The sequence below is a fragment of the Haliotis cracherodii genome, unplaced genomic scaffold, assembly GCF_022045235.1.
Source record: "Haliotis cracherodii isolate W230 unplaced genomic scaffold, xgHalCrac1.p SCAF_19, whole genome shotgun sequence".
Classification (NCBI taxonomy): domain Eukaryota; kingdom Metazoa; phylum Mollusca; class Gastropoda; order Lepetellida; family Haliotidae; genus Haliotis; species Haliotis cracherodii.
In genome coordinates this window covers 7,294,199-7,316,360 of record NW_027266274.1, presented here as the reverse complement: position 1 = coordinate 7,316,360, position 22,162 = coordinate 7,294,199, and the positions used below count along the sequence as shown (strand labels likewise).

Here is a 22,162-nt window from a genome sequence, read left to right as displayed (position 1 = left end):
AATTGCGGGGCCTTAGACGAATAGCGCCCTTCTATATATTCGTGTGAATCAAGTGTAGGGAACACACGATGTAGCCAGGTATGGTAGTCTGGCCCACGCGAGGTAAACACGCGGCGTTAAGCGAGGAACCTGGCGTACATGGCTTACTTTGAAGACTGTTGCAGTCACGGAAATCACACAAAACTTAATGAAATTTGTACACCTGGATTGGTGAAGGTGTGATTGAGGAATCTTTAATTGCGCAGGTAATACCCGCACCTCAGAGTTCTCTACCCAGTCAACCCGTGCGAGCTGCACAAAGCCGGTGTATTCAACAACAGTAACCAATACATAAATGAGGTCCTTGTTTTCTCCCGACACCCGAGACAGATCGTCGACGTCCATCGTGATTCAGCAAGTAATAAAAGTCATTCGACTCCTCTTAAATTTTCCGGGGACAAATTCTACGAATTCTTTGCAACATTTCAATTATCTCGAATTAACTGTCGTAGGAAGGATTCTAATTTGGACCAAGGGCAGAAGGTGAGGTGAGGTGTTGTAAAATTGGGTTTAACGTCGAGCCCAAGATTATTGCACTTATATAGCGAGGTGCACGTACGAGTGTGTGTTTGTGTGGCTGCTTGTACTAGTCCGGACTGATGCCGATTTGTAGTGCTAGCACACTGAGATACCATGCTGTAGTTTAATATGAATACCCCACTCAGACACAGTATACTGACTCCGAGCCGACCAGTCCTTGTTTTAGCCCCTTAATGCCGAGAGCCAGACAGGGTAACAACAAGTACCATCTTTAAACGTCTTTTGGTATGACGCGGCCGGGGATCGAACCCCGGACCTTCCGCTCTCCGGGCGGACGCTCTACCTCTAGACCACGGAGGCGGTCAAGGACAGAGGGAGATGGAGGCGTATAGATGCAACAATTAGAGGTCATCAGCTGCCTCGACTTTCTGAGGGAATCGTGAGAGTGTCGCGACCAACACGGTGTACTTTGTAACCACTGAAATACAAGTAGTTCGGGTAGATACCAGGTATCGAATTGTCTTATATTTGATACCGCGTGTTACCACTTAATACTTCCCCTGAACTTTCTTCACTTTGCTGCCGATCCTCCAGGACACTCATTCGATGGTGAATTCGAGACATACATACAAACTATTTGAAACCCACGATTGAAACCTGATCATTTTGGTCCCATCTTACCTGGAGATACAGTTCTTTAGATTACGTCTGGTACTAGGCTGATGTCAAGAGACTGGGCTCTATCTGTGCTCATGAATACGCGAGACACCCTGACGTACGGACGGAGGCACAGTCTGGTAGCGCCACACACGACTCGTCACATATTTACACGAACACACCGGTAACATTTAAACCATTGTTCACGGAACCAAAATCGGGTGGTCAACATTGTCGTTCCCAGCCCCATCCTCTTTGATGCAGGAGCTAAATTGGCCCCTTCCACATGCGTCGACTACCCAAGGTCGGATTGCTACAATGTGTTATTTGCTGAATGCCTAGCACATGCAAAAAAGACACTTCTTTTCTGATCATAAGAAACAGCAATAATACCGTTCCGCCTATATCATAAGCATGTGTTTATGAATCTTTCAAAAAAGTATAATACCAGGTGTTCGTTAAAAAGGTGAGCGTTTCCAGGCACCCGACACAAACGCGTGCAAAGGTAAGTCAAGTGTTGGTTTTCTCCAACTCGTTTTTTTACCACCCGCCGTGCCATAGGTCGAGCATTACTGACTAGTGGTTAAAATAACTCATCCACTCAATACAATACCAACGACACACTCGTCACAGCTCAAAAACAAAGGAGAGAACCAATCATCGTCGTTATAAAATTATTAGGAATCGAACTTGGTTGGCCAACACCCTGCCCACCGACTTATACGAAAGATGAATATATTTTCATCCATATCTAGGGGGGTGACAATAATTATTAGCACGGGTATATAATGCCGCATCATTGCAGTCATTGAGGGCTGGACCGCCTCCGTGGTCTAGTGGTAGAGCGTCCGCCCGGAGAGCCAAAGGTCCGGGGTTTGATCCCCGTTCGATGTTAATACCAAAAGACGTTAAAAGATGGTACTTGTTGTTACCCTGTCTGGCGCTCGGCATTAAGGGGCTAAAACAAGGAGTGGTCGGCTCGGAGTGTGTGAGTGGGGTATTTATGTGAAACTGCGGCATGGTATCTCAGTGAGCTAGCACTATTAATCGGCATCAGTCCGGACTAGTACAAGCAGCCACACACACATACACGTGCATGCACGTCGCTATATAAGTGCAATCATCTTGGACGCGACGTTAAACCCAATTTCACTCAATGCGGGCTCACGAAGGTGCTTCACCAGCCACAAGTGACTTTATACACTTTTGTAAACAAGACACCGAAGGTCATTCCTACCATCCTCAACTGACATCCCATCTTTGCACAAAACATTGTGCACGGGTGTCTGTCGCTGCTGCCTTGCCTACCCAACCGGCAAATACCTCGCTCCGAGCTCACGGATACGAAATACCACCGTCCCTTAATGGACGCAAGCATCAGCGGCCTATATCGTCGTCTTTGTTGTCGATCGCTGCACCTTAAGTATAACGTCTCATTTTCTGTACTGTTTGACATTCCCACATAAAGCATGCATCGCCATAAAATAGATAGTGTATTGAAACTATGCGAACATCTCCGTATTTAAAAGATAAATAATATGTTGGTTAAGACGTGGATGGATCTTTCGATTCGGACGACTAAGTTTTATTCCCCTGTTATTGTTCAAAGGCTTTCAGTATATAGTTATATATCATTACATACGTAGCCGCGCCTTGTCGAGTGCTGTCAGAATGTATGCAAACGATAGAAACGGTGCACGATTGTTGTCGGTGATCTTCAGTCGCATATTTTGACGTAATTTCGGTCCTATAGACGTGATAATCACCACGGTAGAAACGTACATGTGTTCCCTGCTCCGCACAAAGGCAGGTGTTCTTTTTAAAAAAAACCTGGAGTAAACATGTAGATTTATTTAGCTGTAATTGTGTAGTGTCACACTCAAAGTATAAACAAGCTTAAATAGACGCGTTATTAAAGTAACAGTTTAACACTATGTTACGTGCGGGCTCACACGTGATACTATGAAAACAGCAGATCACTCGGCACAATATAGCTGCACATACATGGCTGGTTTCTCGTCTATTCAAACGCCACGTGCACCAACACAGTCTAAATATGGATCAACATTAGATCCTATTTAAAATATTTACAGATGAACAAAAAAAATTGCGGCGTCACAAAATGGGTAACGCGTTGTTGGGCAGGACTGGCTTTCCCGTATCACTACGCTTGGGTTAAGGTTAATCGGAAAGGGATAAACCCATATTGGCCGTCAGTGAAATGATGAGTTGTGTTTGATGAAACTTTCAACGTATTAGAGAATTTTCAAGGATGGGTCATCGGGAATGGGTTTGACAAACTGTCGACGTATTGGGAATCGAACTCGAATTATGACCGTCGAACGCTCTTTCCACCGAGCTACCCAACTGTTCGAACAAAAAATAAAAGCGACACAACACTTTCCATATACATAAGAAACCCATGCTAAAAGCCGAGGGATATAATACAGCTTCAAAATTAATGTTACTTTTTTTATATTCGTCTTATTTGTTCCCAATGGGCCCAGTGACATATATCCTGCCTTTGTAAAAGTGACATCCCCTTATTGAATATACTAAGCGCAACGAAGGGTGTGGAATAAATTACGATACATGACAATATGTTCATTAGATATCCACGATTAATACACCCGTGCCTATTGCTACATGTATGGTCAACATACATGTATGTTCGTGCTGTAGGCGATTTGTATTGTCGTGACGCTATCGTGGCTTACCGTGTGAACAAGGGAGTGAGACAGGGCGATCTTTTCCTTCCTTTATTATTCCTGTCACGAGCAGATTAATAAAGCAAGACCTCTGTCCACCCAAACATATGTCAGGAGATGACCCCGACGGAATTCCATACTTAACTTTTTATCTTTTTTATCATTGCCGTGTATTGATCAAATTAATATCGATGTTTCTTGTACAACGGTATACGGCAGAGTCTTTGAATCAGATTACATTCCAGCCATGTTGAGCTCGAGGCGGTCCTTATAAAACCCGTGGTGCTAATAAGAATGGATTGTACTTTGTATTTGTTATACTCTGGGGTGATTTCAACCAAAGAATATATTTGACCACAAAACGCCAGAATAATACTGATATTACACTGACGTCCACCCAACTCGTGACAGGAGATGGCCCGTGTAATTTGCCATACTAAATGTGCAATAGACATCTACTTAGTGCCTGCGTCGACGGTGCACGTTGATTCCACGTGGAGGGTCATATTTCGCCTCTCGAATAAGAAAAACACATCCACCCTTCCACGTGTCATGTGTTGACCCTACCGGCATTCCATAATCGGCATTCGCGACATAATGGGTCTTATTTACGGTTGTCAGCTCATGTAATAATTCTGCATGGGTGCATCCAGCTTATGCGGCCATAACACGAAGATTGACATTCAATCAAGCAAAAATTCTGATAGTTATAAAATATGAGAGACAAAACTTTACCATAATCATTAGAAATATCTGCTAACAGCAGAGTCAGTTGTACGATTACGACTTCATGATTACCCTGTGTCTCTGAATCACTATCGAATAGCGATGATACCAGGTGTCCTGGCACCCGTCACAAACACATGCAAAGTCAAGGCAAGTGTTAACCTGAACAAACACGAGAACATATGGTACTGGTCAAAATAAGAAATTGATTCAGAAATCATCTTTGTCACTAATACGTCAAATTTGGAAATATTATATTAACACATCCGAGCAAATATTCTTAAATCCTTCGTATCAAAATTAGGGTTATTTTCATAAAACATCCAAGTTTCTTATACACGAATTAATATTTTTTTCTGTGATTCATTACAAATTTATCATTACAATTAACGATATTGGATTGTGATAAACGGTGTTGGATTACCGACGTCAACCAGCTCAAGTTAACCGAGTTACCTCCCCTCCAAAGCGCACCGAATCGGCCAATGAGAGCCCATCTTTACTCTATTTGTAACGATAAGAATGTTTAAACATCACGCTGACAGAAACCAGAGGACATCTTTATCGGTTAGCTGGTGATTAATGCCGAAGTCGGATGTAGAGTAGCGATAATAATCCTTGTTAAATTGTTGTTAAATTTCGAATTATATAACGACCTGATGTTTGAAAGGCTACATATACTTTATATATAATATATATATGCATGCCAATCCGAATATAACGCTAGGCTAGATATAGAGAGATGTCGGCAAAAGCAAGTTACAGGCGAAGTGCCAAGCCTGAGTTATTATTTATAGCGAATTTCGAATCTTATTAAAGCACCACAATGTCTTGGATACTTCCCTACGCATGCGCATCCTGAGAACAGAAAGACGACTATGCTTGTTGTAAGAGGCGCCTAACGGGATCGGGTGCTCAGGCTAGCTGACTTGGTTGAATCATGTCATCGATCCCAATTGCGTGGATCGATGCTCAGGATATCAATCACTGGATCGTCTGGTCCAGACTCGATTATTTACAGACCGCCGTTATATAGCTGCAATATTCCTGAGTGCGGCGTAAAACAACAAACAAACAAACAAACCTGGGAACAGATCAATAAGAAAGTGGCAAACGGTTTTTTTTTATATAATGATAAAAACAATCCCTGCCTAAAGCAGAATTCAATGGCACACGTCATGTACTACCTGAAGAGCACCTGACCTCTCCCAATTAATAATCCATCACACTATCACTGCCAGGGCAATTGGCGAGACGAGATCACCAGAACATATGTTTTAAAACTGCCATCAATCTTCGATGGAACATGCTACTTATCTAGGGCACAGGTGTGACAGAAAACAAGAAGATTGTACATTCTACACAGGGTATCAGTCAGTGAACGATCTGCCATTGACAGGGTGACAGGGTGACAACATCGCAGGGCGTCTCCTACTGTAAACACATATAGAGTCCTATACCCATTGAACTATGCCCTTAGGCTCTGGAACACCCTTCCTTAACCAGAGTAACATACTCGTACATGTAGAAGTAAACGTCACATCAACCATCCATCTTTACCCTGATGACCATCCCAATATATTGATTATTCCATACCGTATCTCATGATCAGAAAAGGCCTCGCTTCACAAAGCGATTTTAGCTTTACGATGATCGTTATTCGTCCTCTAACATAGTCTACGTGTAGTCTACGACAGTCGTGGGGCTGGGGTAGTTTTTGTAAGGACGTCCTGCTTAGGTAGTTATTAATTCATTATTTTACTTGCAAACCAGGGCCCAGTTCCCAAACCGACCTAAATGTTAAGACTGTGTTAAATCTGTTTAGAGCAGGCGAGTTAATATCACCGTAGCGCTAAGACCGCTTTGTGGAAGGAGGCCCGGATTATGCAATATATCCCCAACAGACACGATAAAATACACAATTCAACTCTTCTGGTACAACTGTAGAGAATACAACCCAATTCTCGATGATTAAACATTAGAATATTGTTCTATATACCCTTTTGTAAACCTTTGACCAATACGGGTGTGCTGGAGTGGTTAAACGCCGCTTTTAACAGTATTCCAGTTATATCACAGTGTGTATTAATCTATATGGGAGAAAAGCCCGAAGTGATGCAGGTCTCAGACGTTTACCACTTCAGTGGAACCCACGTGCACGGGTATGGTGCAGACAAACCAGAAACATCGGGCGAACCTGGATTCGAACAGGCCATCCTAGGTTCTGGAACGCCCAAATGAAGCATCCCTACACCGCGAATTGCGGCGCCTTAAACGATTTGACCCCGCGTGTCCCCGAGACAATATGAGGTGACATCAGTAGTTCAAACCTCTTGTGAAATGCAATCGACAAAAATCACATTTCTTCAAAGCCTTAACCTTTAACGAGTGTTACGCAACATCGACCCTATTTTGAATTTCGTACATATTTCCCTGAAACCAATTATAAATTGTTTATAGTATCTCTTGATGGTCATACGCATGGCAATGTCATGTTTACACCACGTGGCCTCAACACGGTGCACGGGGCACTTGCGATACATTCTAGCCTCGTTATCAGGTTAATATTACCTCCCTTGTTTAAACAGCGGTGTAAGTGACTCCGTGTGTCATCATCACTTCCGCTCCCACATGCATGTGTAAATGTTTACAATTTCACTCTTTGACGGAGACGGGTTCGTGAAGAGAGCTACGAGAATCTTAAACACTGTTATTGAAGTACAACTTTGACCCTCATAGAGTTAAATCCACACCCCACGAGCAATTTTTGTCCATATAGCCTCGTTTTCGATTGCGCGCTGTTGGCGTCACACGTTATCCACATTCCCCGGATTCTGGCTTTTCACGAAGCTACTTTACATTTAATGTCCATGACGTTCCTAGTGGAGGTAATATTATACATATTGTATTTTTTCCATAGATTACTATTCCAGTTTTGCAACCTTGCAGGATAACAAGATGTGACAAAATAAATAAAAAATAAATTTATTCAGGGTATTTTTATTTTAGTCACGTAGTCAAGGAATGTCCCACGCAATGTGCAGTGCTTCTACCTACAGAGGATCATGTAGCGTTTCCCAGCCAATGTATAGTTACCCGCAGGATTGAAATCCTAACCTCATAACACCCCTATAACACATACGTTGACGAATCTACCCCTACTACCTCGACAATATAGCTCTGGGTCTGCGTGTCCTACATTTCAGACTTTTCAAACTGTGTTTTGTATGTTTTATGGAACCTTAACGACATGTGGATTTGAATACAATTTGAATTAAAATGAATACTATGATAATAATAACACATCTCTACTACATGTGTCTGTTAGCAACAATGACTGTGCACCTTTCGCCACAAAGATATTTTGACACTACAATTACGTACGCTAGACGTTCGTGTGAAGTATGTCGGAAGCCAGGCGTTACATGACAATTATGTTGCCAATTTCGCTTATATAAATGCGTATCATTGCATCTGGCTACACGTTTAGACAACAATGCTTGCACTACATGGTGAGTGAGATGTGTGTAACGCCGCTTTTGACAGTATTCAGTTATATCACGGCGTGTCGGCTTAATGTGGGAGCAAAACCCGAAGTGACGCAAGTCTCAGATGTTTACCACTTCGGTGAAACCCACGAGCACGGGTATGGTGTTGTCGGGGCGAATCGGGATTCGAGACCACAATCACAGGTGTCTGGTGTGCCTAAGAGACGCAACTCTGCACAGCTAATTGCGGCGTCTTAGACGACTGAGCCACCCGTGCCCCTCACGTAGTAAAACTTTAAAACCTAGACTCTAAGGCTGATCATTTAGTCCCAAAAGATACGTTTTCTTTTTTTTTAAATACAAACTTACAAAATAAATCAATATAAAAGGAACCCAGAACAATTCTTAATTTGAGGAACTGAGGCAATCTAGACTTCCCAATCATTCTAGACTTGAGTTGGACTCCTTTTTCGATTTATGCTCTAGGGTCTGGAAGACAGACCAATGGACTCTCTCGTCAACGAAGCTCTTTATTTGAGTGGACAGGTTCTGTTTGCAGTGACGGGCATGTACTTGTGGAGTGCAGCTATTACTGTAATGTTAGACTGTTTGCAGTCAAAGGGCTATGCATAGCAAAACATTTCGGATGGAATTTCGGTATGCTGGTTTGAAGATACCGTATGGGTGTATAAGATGGGCTTTGATTTCAAGAGATTAGAGGATACGGGAACTATTTGATACCAGGCAACAGGATTGATAATTTAAGATCTGCTTAATCTAATCAAATAGACATGTGTCTTAGACGCTATGCAGGTTTTTCCCGCATTGAACCCTTTGTTTTGAATTTCGGACGAAAATAACAGGTTGTGTTCGATGTTCCCTGGTCAGAAAGGGGCCATACGCGTGTATAACTTTTCGTGACCCTTTTCAAATCCTGACCTATTATGGGAGTTGGGGTAGCCTAGTGGTTAAAGTTTGTTTGTTTGTTGCTGTTTAATGCCGCGCTCAGCAATATACCAGCTATATGACGGCGGTCTGTAAATAATCGAGTCTGACCAGACATTGTACATGGGTACAATGTGTGAAGCCCATTTCTGGTGTCCCCCGCCGTGATATTGCTGGAATAGTGCTAAGGGCGGCGTAAAATTACCCTCACCCACTCTTTGTTGAGGGACAACGTAATACAGGTTATAATTTGTTATAACGCATAACGAGTGGATGATGGGCGGACCGGACAGACTAGTTTCTAGTTCAGACTAGAATCCCATGGATGTCACACGAGTGATGAGTGAGTGGTGATTGTATGTCGCTGAGCCCCGACGGTTGATCATGCTGTCAATCACTGGTCTACCTGTTTCAAATTCGATTATTTACAGGCTGCCGTGAAAACATTGAATATTGCTGAATGTGGCGTTAAACAACATCCATTTGCTCATTTTAGTTCACAAATAAAAGACAGCCCTCGAACGTTCTCACAAAGGATTTGAATTAAATCCACACTGATCAACAACAAAAGAAAAACAAAAGGCTTATCCCAAATAGCATCTTTTATGAAGGTGACATAGATGGGCATCCTTTCAGCATCAATACAACACATGAAACAACAGAAACATCTAAACAAGAAATCACAAATACAAATAAAGAATCGAACCCCAAAGTTCGTCGAGACAAAGAAACCCTTTCACTACGGCGCTACCCCGATCCGCCTTCATCTACCTCCGTGTGAATCCCCGTGTCCAATCTCAGCTAGTTCTTTCAGCGCAAGCAACTGTTACAGTATCAAGGACGGGAAATGCTTTGATTGTCATGAACCTACGAAACCCAAGGCTCTGGAGCTCTGATCCGGAGTGTTTACAATAATGACTTGAATGTGTGAACAAGTATAGCCCTCAAACTCGGAACTCCACGGTTTGATCTTGGATCGCTGTGTCAACATTGACATAAGTGGATTACCACTTATGAGCATTCATAACCTTTTAAGTTGTTACAATATCTTGACTAAGCCTCGCGCACAAAAAAACGTATGGTTTTGTTGCAAGGCTAGCTCCCCGTGAATAAACTGCTCCGTTGATAAAATCTGAGGAGCCTGCTGGAGTTTGTACTCGGAGGAAAGATGTCATCAGATCAGCATCAACAGTCAGCTTGAAACAAAACCTCAATGTATCTGCATCCACTTGATTAAAGCATGAAGAGCGGTATGCGTGGATCGGCTGACGCTTGTGGTCCATGCGAGGCGCTTACAGCAAAAAGACGGTTCGGTTAGCGGTGAAGCCCCGACTCCACACGCCATCCGAACTATCTTATGAGATGGACAAACACGCGCTAACCACAAACACGACATACTGTAAAGAAAGATCACAAGCAGCCGCCTATTAAATATCGTCTGCTCCAACGGTTCGTCTGCCCCCTTAACACAACCGGAAGTATTGACCACGCCTGCGCACACTTCAGCCTGTTGGCAACATGTAACAAAGCACCATATTTATCCATTTACGTTCTGTACGTACATGTTTCAACCTATTGTTCCCCGACAGCTGTTTTGCTGACAACGTTTCCATATTCTCTCAACAGTAGAGCCTCACTCCTTCCGTACCTTTGCGGAACAATACAGCAAGATGTTCGGTGAATCCCCGCTATTTCTATGTTCGTGTTTATCCTCGCAGGTTCCCATCTCCCCACACCACTGCGCTGCAAGGAGCTCACCCTCCACCGTAGACCTTTGATTCTCGTGCCGTCATAGCGGAGTGCACCTCCATCCCGCTTTTATCTATACACATAGCTCCGACATCATTTGTCACGACCAGGCCTATAGAAATCGCTTGTCATTTGGGGTGTTTTTCGTTCTAACAATTCTGACATATTTTCCATTTTACACCCGTAATGACAACATATGCACGATGGCGTTGAAAGGCGTTCGAGACGAGGTTTGAAAGAACGAGGGCATGTTTACTGAATCTATTTTCAACAGCCTTCTTAAAATGTAAAATGTCCTTTCCACAATCTGACATCTTCATTCCAGAGTTCTGTTGATGTTACTCCTGAAATATTTTCCTTTTGAAAACTGCGCTGACATTGTTCTGTTATTAATCTGCCATATGCTTTCAAGATTTAAAATGTTTTTTTAAAACCTTTTTGGGAGAGGGATGGATTCAGGACGAGGCAGACGAGGACGTGCCCGAGGGTTGGTATTCAATATGCTGCCTCACTATTCATACATAGCGTTTCGTTTCAACATCTCTTACAAAGCTTTTTCATCTCTTCAGACCTAAAGAAAACACTTGCCTAATTTAAAAGCCACAAGAAGCCGACTACATCCGAAAAAAACATCACGAAAAAAAGGGTGTAGCCTTTCCAATCTAAATAAGCCTACGCCATCTTTACTGCGGTTATACGGAGCAAAAACGTTTGGCTGGATTGTTGATTCAAAATGTTGTTCCGTACGTCAGTTTAGACGTTTCTTTTAAGGTGACGTTATATCAAATGGTTGGATCTGTTACCTTGATTTAGACGTTTCTTGTAAGGTGACGTTATATCAAATGGGGGGATCTGTTACCTTGATTTAGACGTTTCTTGTGAGGTGACGTTACATAAAATGGTGGGATCTGTTACTTTAATTTAGACGTTTCTTTTAAGATGACGTTATATCAAATGGTGGGAAATTTAGACGTTTCTTGTAAAGTGACGTTATATCAAATGGTGGGATCTGTTACCTTGATTTAGACGTTTCTTGTAAGGTGACGTTATATCAAATGGTTGGTTCTGTCAATTTAGACATGTAAGGTGACGTTAAGCATTAAAGTAATAATTATTTTGAGCTCTCAATTTCTCAGTAGGAAAAGGGTGAAATGTGTATTGACTAAGAAATAGACCCAAAGAATTGTCCGAAATTGTCCTTGTTTTTAGTGGGTGAGTGAGTGAGTGAGGTGAGTAAAAGTCTTCCTTTGAAGCAGCCCAACAGTCACAGCGGGAGACTAAGTGTGAATGTGTTTGAGTGAGTGAGTGAGTGAACCCATCTGAGGACTCGAACCCAGGTTTTCATCTTGCGAGCCAAAGAATCAACTACACGAAAAGATACGTTACTCACAAGAAGCAAAGACACAGAGAGCGGAGTATGCATAATCCACGTTGAATCAAATGTAACAACAATTTATATAATGTTTCCCTCTCTTAACAAAAATACATGTTCAACATATCTTTTCATAATGTCTGTTTTCATTGATCATTAACAGTTAGTCAACAGTGGCTATAAAACCCCACGAGCATCAACAGAACACCTGCTGGTGAGCCTGCCAAAGGCATCCATGTGTTTTACTGCCCAATGACTTTAATATTTAATGTGTACTAAATACTTAGTAAACTAGAAACATCATCCGTTTCGCCAGGAACCATTTGATCTTGAACGCCAGTACAAATCTCTGAACCATAAAGGTCCATCTATCGATACTCTATCCTCTGCATCTTCCCCAGGGTCATACTGCCATGCAAGTGCACATATAACGCTTATCAGCTTAAAGCTGTGATAACCGTCCCCCCTCACAACCCCAACTCTTTCCCCTACCGTGTTTTACGCTTGCATCACCTTGTAGTACGCTTAACAAGGTGAATACGAGGCTGCTGGGTTTACAACGAGGCGAGCCCGGCTCACGTTATCAGAAACGAGATAACGACATGTTCTCGCGTGAAAGTGCGAGATTTTACACCCTCTGTATCAACCGCCATTAGTCACATAAGCTGTTGTGATAGAATCGCTTATAATCAATTCAAAGGGATTGGATGTGATTGCCTGAGATTTATATGCATACTGTATTTGTTAAATCTAGGTTGTGGTGAACATAAAAGTTGCGTCCAGCTGACTACGTATTGTATCTAGGTAAAAGATATTGTATTAAAACCTCATGCAAAAGGCGCTGATAAAATTTGATTGTTCGAGTTTCTGCTTGGAGACGGTGACTTTAGCCCCTTCGATTCCGTACGGTGCTCTCAACCGTGAAAGAACATCAATATCGTAGCGTAAAAAAACGCTATTGTTGTTTATGTGTATATCAGGCGCGGTCGTATTTATCAACCAATAAAATTTTGTCCATGTGTTAATTTTCAATATAATAGCGTGTTATTGCCAATTTATATGTAAAATAAAGCTAATTTGTCATATTGTCAATTGTACGCATTTTACATCGTCTCTCTACGATGGTTTGTTTTCTTTGCCGGCTGGTTTTGTTTGTTGTTTAACACAGTCAGCAATAATGCATCTATGAGACAGCGTTCTGTAATTAATACAGTCTGGATCAGGCAATCCAGTGACTGACATCATGAGCATCTACTTACGCAACTGGGATAAGAGTTAAAGGAGTTCATATTCACAGCTGCTTATTACCTTATTAAAAAGAACAGGTGCGGTTGGGTAGCCTAGCGGTTAAAACTTTCTCTTGTCACGCCGAAGACCCGGGTTCGATTCCCCACATGGGTACACTGTGTGAACCCATTTCCGGTGTCCCCTGTCGCGATACAGCTGGAATACAGCTAAAGGCGGCGTAAAACCATATTCACTCACTAATGCGAACATATTTGGCCCGTGCTATTGCGCTACGTCTCCCTTTCTGAAAGTAATTTACAGTAGGGCAACAGCCCCGAGCTATCACTGACATTATCTTGTATAACCACATACAGCCCAGGAGCCCTCTACGTTCCACACCTGACAAGTGATTTGCACATACTTATATAGAGTTACAGTTTTATTTTTTTAAGACACCTAATGTTTGATAAAGGCTGCATCACACCACATTTATCTTCCTGCCTCCGTAGTCCAGTGGACAGAGGGAGTTGGGTTTAACGCCGCTTTTAACATTATTCCAGTTATATGACGGTCAGCTTAATGTGGGAGGAAAGACCGAGGTGATGCAGGTCTCAGACGTTTACCACTTTGGCGAAACCCACGAGCACGGGTATGGTGCTGACAAACCTAGAAACAAAATCGGGGCGAACACACAATCATAGGTTTCCGGTGTGCCCAAGGGACGCAACTCTGCACAGCGAATCGCGGCGCCTTAGACGACTGGGCCACCCGTGTCCCGGTGGACAGAGAGTCTGTCCGGAGAGCAGAAGGTCGGTGTTCAATCCTGCCGCGTCATACCAATTGACGTAAAAGATGGTATTTGATGAAAACCAGAGCAACGCCATCGGGGCACCTGACCACCCGATCCCCTTTAGCTCAAACGACAAGCCTGGTATACTCCCTTTCAGTGACTCGGTTCGTATAAAAGTGAGTGAGTAAGGTTTTACGCCGCTTTAAGCAATATTCCAGCAATATCACGGCGCGGGACACCAGAAATGGGCTTCACACATTGTACCCATGTCGGGAATCGAACCCGGGTCTTCGGCGTGACGAGCGAACGCTTTAACCACTAGGCTACCCGACCGCCCCCGGTTCGTATAAAAGGCCTACACAGTCGGATATAATGACACAAAGCTAACAGAATGATCTCACTTCATATCACACAATACCATGTCACAATTTGAAACCCAAACATCCCTGGGTTCAACGATGTCAAACATACGCCAGTTTATCAGTTCAACCGGTGTAGGGCCGCAAATGCCACAGCTTCAACAATACGCGTACTCCGCTGATTAACTCATCAGCCCTGCCACTTAATGAGACTTGACACTGCTGGTGTGAAAAAACGAATCTTTATTGTAGAAATTCAGAAATAAATGTAGTATTTACCGATTCAACAACAGTGTGGTCCGATAAAGACTGATATTTAACCAGCGGTCGGCACCCACACACTACACATCCTAAGCAAAGCACTAGGAAAGCCTCCCCTTGCGTAACGCCACAAGTAGGAAATTAAGAGCGCAGGGAGAGACGAGAGTTGCTTTCACCCATGGCGCGCAATTTTGTGGTTCAAAAACCCCTGGGAAATGTAAATATGTGAACGGCTTTATACACGGAATTGTCGAAATGCATAAGAATAAATACAAAAATTTAGCGCGACTTTTTAAAACTTGTTTTATCATTTTCTGTAGATACACGTTATGATATCGTGGGGCGCGGATTATCATCCCACAGCTTAATAGTGGTAGGTTTCAATGGGTGCAGTCGGTCAACAAAGCCTACGGAGTGTTGCTACAAGCATTTGGGTTCTCAAGAGGGCTGTACCTGTGGGTTATCTAATTAAAGGCAAGACTCCACGCATATAAATTTACATCTGTGAAAAATATAAAATAAACATTAAATATCAACAGTGTGGAGCTCCAAAGCAAATATATATGTCATGATTGGTGATGTGTTTATCTAGGTTTTTTACTTGTTGGTTGGAAATGTCAGTAAGATATTTGGGATTATAGGTTACAGAGAGTGTCTGATTGTAGAGGTGTTGGTGTAGAGAGGGCGTCTGATTGTAGAGGTGTTGGTGTAGAGAGAACGTCTGATTATAGAGGTGTTGGTGTAGAGAGAGCGTCTGATTGTAGAGGTGTTGGTGTAGAGAGAGCGTCTGATTGTAGAGGTGTTGTTTCAGAAACTAGGTCTGAATGAAGATATGGTGTTGGAAAATAGAGATCTGTGTAAAAAGTATCGGATATAGAAGTGTCAGTATAAACAGGGGTATGTATTATAGAGATGCAAATGTGGGGAGAGCGTCGTTTTATAGATGTCGGTGACGAGAGAACGTCGGATAACAGAGTTCGGTGTTGAAAGAGTACCGGATTCTAGAGATGTTGGTGTAGACGGAGATCCGAATGATAAAGATGTCTGTGTAGAGGGGGTGTCGGATTATAGAGATATCGGTTTGGAGAGAGTGTCGAATTATATAGATGTCGGTGAATAGAGAGTGTCGGATTATAAAGATGCCGGTTTAGAGAGCGGGTCTGATTGTAGAAATATCTTTAAAGTGAAAGTATTTCATCATGTAAATTTGACATTTTTTATAGAGGTTTCTTCATTGAGAAATCCTCGTATAAATGATTACATCCGAGCATAGAGTACTGAATTAGAGAGAACAACGGATTAAAGTAACACAGAGCAAGTGCCGGAATAAAAAATTACCGAAGACATTTTCATAAGAGGCCTTGAACTAGAACAAGGGCCTGAAATCAACACTAAAGACTCCATACAGCCTGTGCAGTACTTCATTACCATAGTCACCTCCAATACACGCGCTGTCTCGAGTCACCACAGAGCAGGTGCCCGTTCTGCCATCACCCATCTCACGTGCAGAAAACATAAACAGAAGATGAACCAGTCATTAAATGTCCAGATCAGACATGAAAGAGTTCCAAGCTCGAGAAATCAATCATACTTGCTTTGTCTTGCTTTTTGTGAGGAGAGAAGGTTGACGGAATATGAATGGACTACAAACGTGTTTGAGACATCAAGATTTTCGACTCAAGATGTCCTAAACAACCGTTAGGTCTCTAAGAATCAACCTAAATTGTAGTTCTCCGGGGTCACAGATGAGGCACTGAGGGCATAGCCATCAATATATTTTATACATTTACAAGAAAGGAAAAACAGCCAGGCTTTATGTTCCCATCTTCATCGTGCTCCACAGACCAGCAAGGATGGTCTAGGGTACAGAGGACAGCCATCTATACAGAAGAAAGGATGTTTATCTCTGTCGGTGAGTTGTGTTCACCAACCCACGAAACGCCCATTCCTCCCTTTTGGCGGGCTAGCGTTAAACAACATGGTTCAGGTAGTTTTACCTCAATTCCCCTTTTAATATGAGGTGACGTGCTCTAAATATCTTGAATATGTAAGAATACAGTCTATAGAAAGATAGATGGAGAATTTATATATCAAGGAGTGTTGTTGCAAGTTAAGCAAACCGAAACTTGCGGACTTAAAGAATTATTTATGTGATAAATATATTTTTAGACCTTGAAATCGCGAGGAATTTGGTAAGTTGGTTGGTAGGGGGGCGAGGAATTGTGGGTATGAACGTTGGAATTGTGGGTAAAGACGTGGAGAATTGTGGGTAAGGAAGTGAGATGATAACATCACACTGTAGTCTTAGTACGATACCAACACAAATGGGGATCGACCTCACCAACTGAAAATTGTTGCAATATCGTACGCCAACAACACAGATCGATACTGATTAATCACCGATCTGACTGTTTCTTAGTACATCCCGAATACCTGCATATGTCGAAGTCGGTTACGACGAACAGTCAGTAATGAAGGTTAACTAAATGTTAATGGAATCATAACCGACAGTTACAATGAACAGGGGTTCTTGGGTCAAGTATGTAGAAGTGTTGATGAATACGGCGTTAACGTCATCGGCATTACCAACGTGTCCATGCCGTCATTTACCATATTTCTACATTCTTCGCAAAATGTACACCTTATACCGTGTACCAATACCTTAACACTATGGTATAACGTCGGGAAACCTGCACCGGTTATTCTAAAAAACTTGAATAAATAACTGTTTTCCAACTGAATAAATACTGCAATGTTAGATCGAGCATTTGTGCTTTCAAATCAACTGCCATCAAAACGCCCAAACTCATAAAACACCCAAAGCATATCAACCCAACTAATAAAAACAGGTCTCAAGAACCATCACTTATATACAGTCTATCAAACACTCCAGTTCATAAACTATCTACATCAACTTCACGTCAGCGTTTTTCGACTTTTATCGCAACTGCTCGTTTTATCCTTCTCATCTCACTGCGCATGTCACGTTCGAGGCATTGTGGGTAAAAGAGAAACCAGGTATTCTATGTTTTCCAGATTGTGCCAGGTGCGAAGCTAATCAGCTATGGTTGAAGAGCTTCCACAGCCATCCTTTCTTTCCATGCTATTCACACGACAAACTTTGAAAACGTTTCTTTTCTATGGTTCAGCCCTGTCGGTGGACGCTAAAACGTTCTTCTTTATCTCATTAGTATATGAAAAGCGCGCAGTTTGCTGAAAACGTGCATTTATAAATCGAATCTGGAAAAACTCCCCTGTTAACTTCAGTGAGAGGTTGCGGCTCTGCGGGCGGCTAAATGAAGACAAAGTTTGAATTTCTAATCTTTTAACTACAATTCCATATTTAAATACAAGTATTGTTCACTATCATCCCAGGCCAATGACATTTCGAGTAATCCAGAGTTTCGCCTTTCGGGATTAATCGAGAAAGTTATCATATTACACAGGATCGCTTCGGGATATGTAATTCGAGATAAAGAAAGGAGAAAGATGTAAAAGATGAGATATAGGTTTGACAGACTTCGAGTTATCCAAGGTTTCGGGATTAATCGAGAAATGTATAATATGGACAACAGGATCACGTCGAGATATGTAATGATTCGAGACAGAAAACTCTCTTAAACTACAATTCAATATTCAAATACAAGTACTGTCCACTGTCGTCATTTCAAGGAGGAGGAGGAAATGAAATGCGATATTTCGAGTTATGCAAGCTTTGGGATATAGCAAGGAAGTGATATGTAAATAGAGCGGAGTAATGTCTAGGTCGCAGGGTAACTTCGAGATAAACATAGTATAAAGATATTGGGAGTGTCGGAATGGACATGCATATTCGACACTAATCCCTAACCAGACTATGAAACGACTGAGGGCATAGTGGAGCTCCCTGCAGTGTACCACAGTCGTTTCCTGTGCTTGACAAACCAACACGATTTCAAATAACAATATATTCTCTCTTGAAGCGATAAAGTTGTAAACATGCAAGCGGTCGTATCCCAGATGACTCACACAAGAGGTGTGATACCATAAAGTATGAATACTAAGCAAAATAAAATAATAAACTACCCCCTCCCCAACCCCCTGTTCCAATGCCAACAAAGAGGAGACTTCCTTAAGTGTCTAGCCTCAACATGGGTTAATAAAACAAATGCGGATTGTTTGTCTCATTAGGAATTCAAAATAGATTTGTACTATCGCAGCAAATATGTTTGTTTTCCAGTCGACGGCGAAAAAATAAACATTAAACGCTATTCACTTTCATTGCGCATCCCAACGCCAAGATTTAACCCGTTCCATTAAAATATGCGAAACCAAACAAACTCGACGGCGAGAACAGGAAAAATGAGTGTCAGGTGCAGGAAAGTACATTATCTTAATCCAAATTCCACCTCTATCCACGTAAAAACAACCCTTATTAACCCCAGCCCCTTAGCAAACCATCATGTCTTCTTCTCCCCCTTAGCCCTTAACAAGACCCCAGCGTTCCCAAATTTTCTTCTCTCATCTGAACAAGCTCTCAGTCGGCTGTGTCAATAACTTAGTGGTTGAAGCACCCGCGAGTAGTCTCAGCCATGTCTCTTCTTGAGCCAACCGACCTCCACACCACACACACACACACTCACACATACACACATCCAACTCGCAAACTAATCTCCACAGAAAAGACTAGGAGAAAACGGGATATAAAAGACGCGAGAAGAATATGTCGAATCTAAGCTTCCATACAAAACGCAACGTTGAGGGTAGTCACAAAAGCGAGCAGCTGTTGGGTGCCTTTAACGACGGTTAGGGTGGATCGTGACCGATAGAGGAACTAGGGTATAGGAGGGTACTGCGAATGAACCAGTACCCATCGCTATACAGGAAGAAGGATAAGAGATGGCACAATCCTTACATTTGCTAAAATTACGTCTGCTCTTTACAAGATAAATATGTATATGCCACTATAGACCGTTAAGTCTAGGTAAATATACAAGAGGGAATTGTAAACGAAACACAAGTGACACCATTCTAAAATTCCGCTGAATAGTTTTTTTCGATATCCTTATATCTGAGTGTTAAATAATGGAATATGTTTAAACAGATTTGTTAAAAAAACGTAAATAAACATTTTAGTCAGTCAGTCTGTGTTATAGAACGATCAATCGGAGAGTTCTGTTGTTTCGGTTTGAAATAAAATAGGTTTAATTTTGTGTGAAATACTTTCTCAAAATCTGATTCTCAGTCACAATAGATTTATTAATGTTGTTCACAAATTCCCGATGTGAGACCCCCATGCAACCACACTACCCCCCGAACACTTCAAAACCGCATAACGCGCTCGCGATGTGCGACCATTAAACAGGCACACGTGATCGTGATGGCGTTTTTAAACGCCTTCAGCGTTCACGAAGTACTCAATACTATTCCCGTTCCTCCGCTCCTAATGTAGCGATTATAACCCCGAGTAAAAGATAACAACTGTCGAATCACCTGTTCTACAACTGGTTCATATTCACCGTGTGCAGGTATCACCGCAAACGTGCACCACATGACGACGCGATCACAACACAAATTCCAACGCGAGCTGACTACGACGTGTTCAGCATAATAACAATTAACATCCATCTGTGACTGGATTTGTGATGTGTTATGTGATAAAATAATAACCCAGCATTGAAACAATTCGTTTAAAATTTATCATTATAATCATAAACAAAGAGAACGCTACGTAAACAAGAGCGTTACCAAGAGGACAAAGTGTGTCTCGTTTCGTAATTCCGGGAATGTGATTCTAACCGCATACAACTGCACTTTGACTTGCACTCACAAATAACGATACACGTTCATACATCGCTGTACACGTTTTTATATTCGCGTCGCTACATTCGCACATCGTTTTAACGTATCCTGATCAACATACAAAATCCATACTCATTTAAACACGTTTTTCAACTAAAAAAAACATCCAAATATCTCTTTACCACCAAAAACGAATCTTTTCTGTTAGTAAACATATAAAATATTGACAGTTAAAATAGGAAAGATTTTAATCCTGAAAAGAAGCGAAATTTAAAATCAGAAGGTACTCACCACTTCCTTGTGCAATCCCACAGAATATTGTCAATAAACAGAACACGGTAACGTTGGTGTTGTTCATGATGCTGCGATTAGCTGAGGTATCCAATTACAGGTATATACAAATCCAGGTAAATGGGTGTTTAATCACTTCCAATATCTTCACTATCTCTCCAACACCCAAACACTCCAGCTACTGTTTCCCGAGTATCCAAACTTGCATCTGTAAGTCAAATTGAAGATATTCACAAACCAGACACAATTAGTATAAATAAATCCTTGGCTACCTGTCAAAAACACAATTAGCAATTAAGCACACTTTGGCAGTACTTGAGAGAGAGTTAAGGTAAGTTTCGTCCTCTTCCTGAGCCGAGCGTGAGCAAGCAGCCCGCATGTTTTCACGGCACGGTGAGTCTGTGCATGTTAAGCTACGAGAGAGGCTTTGTATAGCCTGCTGTCGGGAAAGGGACGACCTCAGTGGTTGAGAGCTTACGCTTCATGCAACGACTGGAGTAAGGGTTGAGCCTTCCCCACCGAGGAACATATATGTTACCTTAAGATCAACCGATATTCGCATGTTTCAAATACTTTGAATTTAACACCTGTTTTCCAGACGACGAGATTCAACGGGTTTTAAACCTGCATGCTATTGTGTATGATATATCATATCTTCCCAACGACGAAACTGCTGAAATATATTGTTTGATGAGTGGAAACGCTGCGGAATTTTGTGTTTTGTTGTTCATCAATGTGGAAGACATGTTGTGGATATTTTGTTTCAGAATCGGAAATAATTTATACTCGTTTCAGATATTAATACATAATGCGACTTTGGGTCGTATTTCGGATATATTATCCACCCTTACTTCTGACAATGGTTCATACACGTTAAAGCTTTATGTAAAATATTTACGCGCCAGAATTATTAAATCATGTGAAGTCACAAGCATCCCTCTATCCGGAATGTTAAACAATCATTTGAAATAACATAACTTGTTAAGCATTTCGTAATGTATTCTAGGTATCGCTTGTATTGTAAATCTAGACGATATCAAAGAGGGACGGACATATTGGCCTCCTAATGTTACACATGCGGACATGATATACATAATCTTCACACCCTGTCGTACATGGAGTTGACGGTGCAAGTTTTCATGTAAATACGTTATTAATTATGTATACGTGCCGCGACAGTTGGGGAACTATCGTGATAGAAATCCGGGGACAAGAGCGTGTTTATTGTACAAATGTATTTGAGACGGGTTTTTTTCCACTCAGTGTAAAGTTGAAACGCATTGTTATTT

General features: G+C 41.9%; 1 protein-coding gene across 5 annotated transcripts in view; it reads right to left on the bottom strand.

The window, feature by feature from the left end:
* The window catches only part of LOC139466722 (lactadherin-like), a 275,034-nt gene that overhangs the window by 49,009 nt on the left and 203,863 nt on the right, over positions 1-22,162 (bottom strand). For 4 of the 5 annotated variants that reach the window (XM_071248368.1, XM_071248369.1, XM_071248370.1 and 1 more), the window contains one exon: positions 20,874-21,081. In XM_071248368.1, coding sequence (XP_071104469.1) covers positions 20,874-20,940 — 67 coding nt within the window. In that variant the 5' untranslated portion in view covers positions 20,941-21,081. Of the gene's footprint in view, positions 1-20,873; positions 21,292-22,162 lie in introns of those variants that run through there. The other variant, XM_071248372.1, reaches the window with a different exon arrangement.